General features: G+C 38.1%; 1 protein-coding gene and 1 long non-coding RNA gene across 2 annotated transcripts in view; one reads left to right on the forward strand and one right to left on the reverse strand.

Moving 5' to 3' along the window:
• Positions 1–1,929, forward strand: part of LOC107722908 (uncharacterized) — a 21,575-nt gene that overhangs the window by 15,310 nt on the left and 4,336 nt on the right. The window lies entirely within an intron of this gene.
• The window catches only part of LOC107722900 (interferon-induced helicase C domain-containing protein 1-like), a 35,938-nt gene that overhangs the window by 11,939 nt on the left and 22,070 nt on the right, over positions 1–1,929 (reverse strand). The window contains exon 9 of the mRNA XM_016531396.1: positions 1,081–1,204. Within this exon, the coding sequence (XP_016386882.1) occupies positions 1,081–1,204 (124 nt within the window). The remainder of the gene's footprint in view (positions 1–1,080; positions 1,205–1,929) is intronic.

The raw sequence follows: 1,929 nt of genomic DNA on the forward strand, positions 1-1,929 counted from the left end.
GCCCCCTTTGCTGCCTTTTCCCGAGGGCGGGGTTTGTGATGTCACGAACCCGGGAAGTAGCTCGTTGTAGTCCCTACCAGCCGTTTTTGTAGGCATTAAACTGCCAGAATTTTAAAAGGATATCTCCGTTTGCATTGAACTTTCAGCTTCGTAACTTTGCAGATATTGTTTATGCTCAAACAGCAACATTACACCCTAACTAACGTTAAAAAAGTGAAATCGCAATCAACCACTCCTTTAACTAAAGTTAACAGAAAAACAGAAAATATAAAAATAAAATCTAATTCAAAATATTAACAAAAACGATAATAGTATATCAGTCATACAAAGGCTTTGAGCTCTGTACTTAGAATACTGGTTAGTTATAACAAGTCTTTGAGGATGTTTTTTCTCCTCTATCATTTTGTATGACTACTGGACTACTGGAAGTTGAGAAACTTCATTGGAATTCATAGTGAAATAACAGTCTCTTCCTTTAAAAACAGGAAAGATACTTTGTTATTACTGTGGCTTATTGTGACACATTTTGCATGAGTGCATGACTATATGAAATTCTTATCATGACTTCCACAATATGGTGGCTAAATGGTAGTTGAATCATGGTTTCTACAAAGAAGGCAGGAGGCATAGGACGCACAAAGAGAAACCACATTTTAGTTAGAGCTTTGCAAAGATCCTCACCAACCACCAGGATTTTGTTCGTGGTTACTGGATTTTTGGAAGAAATATATGTATACAGTTAAACTTCATGTACAAATAAGTGTGTAAGACAAGCTCAAAATTAGTGTGAATACTTATACAAAGCACAGCATCTAGTTATTTAAATCTATAAAGAAGAGCAAACTAGAAAAATTGAGTGGTGTGGCTGGTTAGGAAAACTGTGTAACGTTACAGCTCATAAATGAAGGTTTGAACCTGTGTGTTTTTGTGGTACCACCAGGAATTTGTATTTATGGAAATTTAATTGACGCCTTTAAAACTGTAATAATTTCTTTGACGTTTTCCTGATATTTCCAGGTTTTTAATGACCTAGTAAACCTCCATATATCTGAATGTCTTTGTAAAAGGCAGTAAACTCACCGTTCTGCTCTTTCTGTACGACCCACTGTTCGTAATTTTGTGTGCCGGGCTCACAGAGGGGCTTCAGGTCAGCTTGCTCGTGGATTTCATCCATTATCTTCTTGATCACGTCTCCAAACGGGTCCTTTAACATGCCATAGACAGGTTTTTATTGTCACTTTTTCAAATAATCCACATCTAAACTGAATATACTAGCGTCATTACAGTACAGTATGCATGCTTTCCCACTTTATTGTTGACAGACAAGAACTTTAAGTCTTTAAGTTATTGTATTGTTATTGTTTACACAGGCCTTTTCTAGAAATATCTAAACAGTTATTCCGTATGGTGTGTCATTTTTGTGCTACTAGTGGCTAGGGCTGTGCGATTTGGGGGAAAATATCAAATTGCGATTTTTTTGACAGATATTGCGATTGCGATTTGATTTGCAATTTTGAATTTGCAAAGTCAAGCTTCAGCTCAATATTGTCAATAATGTGCAGCACAGTATGGGTATCATTACCCTGCAAATTACATTTTTTGTTCGTTGTCTGTCATTTCGAAGCTTAAGTTGCATACGGTTTTCTTTAGTTTTAATTTGCCTAACTATCGATCTGACCCAGTAGACGCCATAATCCCACTCTGTCTCTCTCCCGTCCCCCGTCCCGCGTTCCGTTTTTTTTTGTTTTTGTTTTTTTTAATGGTGGTTGTTTACGCAGTTGGCTAGAGCAGTGCTGATTGGGGAGAACGGAGGTGCGCTCACTCTTGCCCAGGGCAAGTAAGACTGCAACTCAAGGCTGGCAGTCATGCATATGCTCTGGAACAGAGTAATATCGCGTCCACATCGCAGGCTTTGCGATTAGCAAATCG

The sequence above is a fragment of the Sinocyclocheilus rhinocerous genome, unplaced genomic scaffold, assembly GCF_001515625.1.
Source record: "Sinocyclocheilus rhinocerous isolate Xijiao unplaced genomic scaffold, SAMN03320098_v1.1 scaffold934, whole genome shotgun sequence".
Taxonomy (NCBI): domain Eukaryota; kingdom Metazoa; phylum Chordata; class Actinopteri; order Cypriniformes; family Cyprinidae; genus Sinocyclocheilus; species Sinocyclocheilus rhinocerous.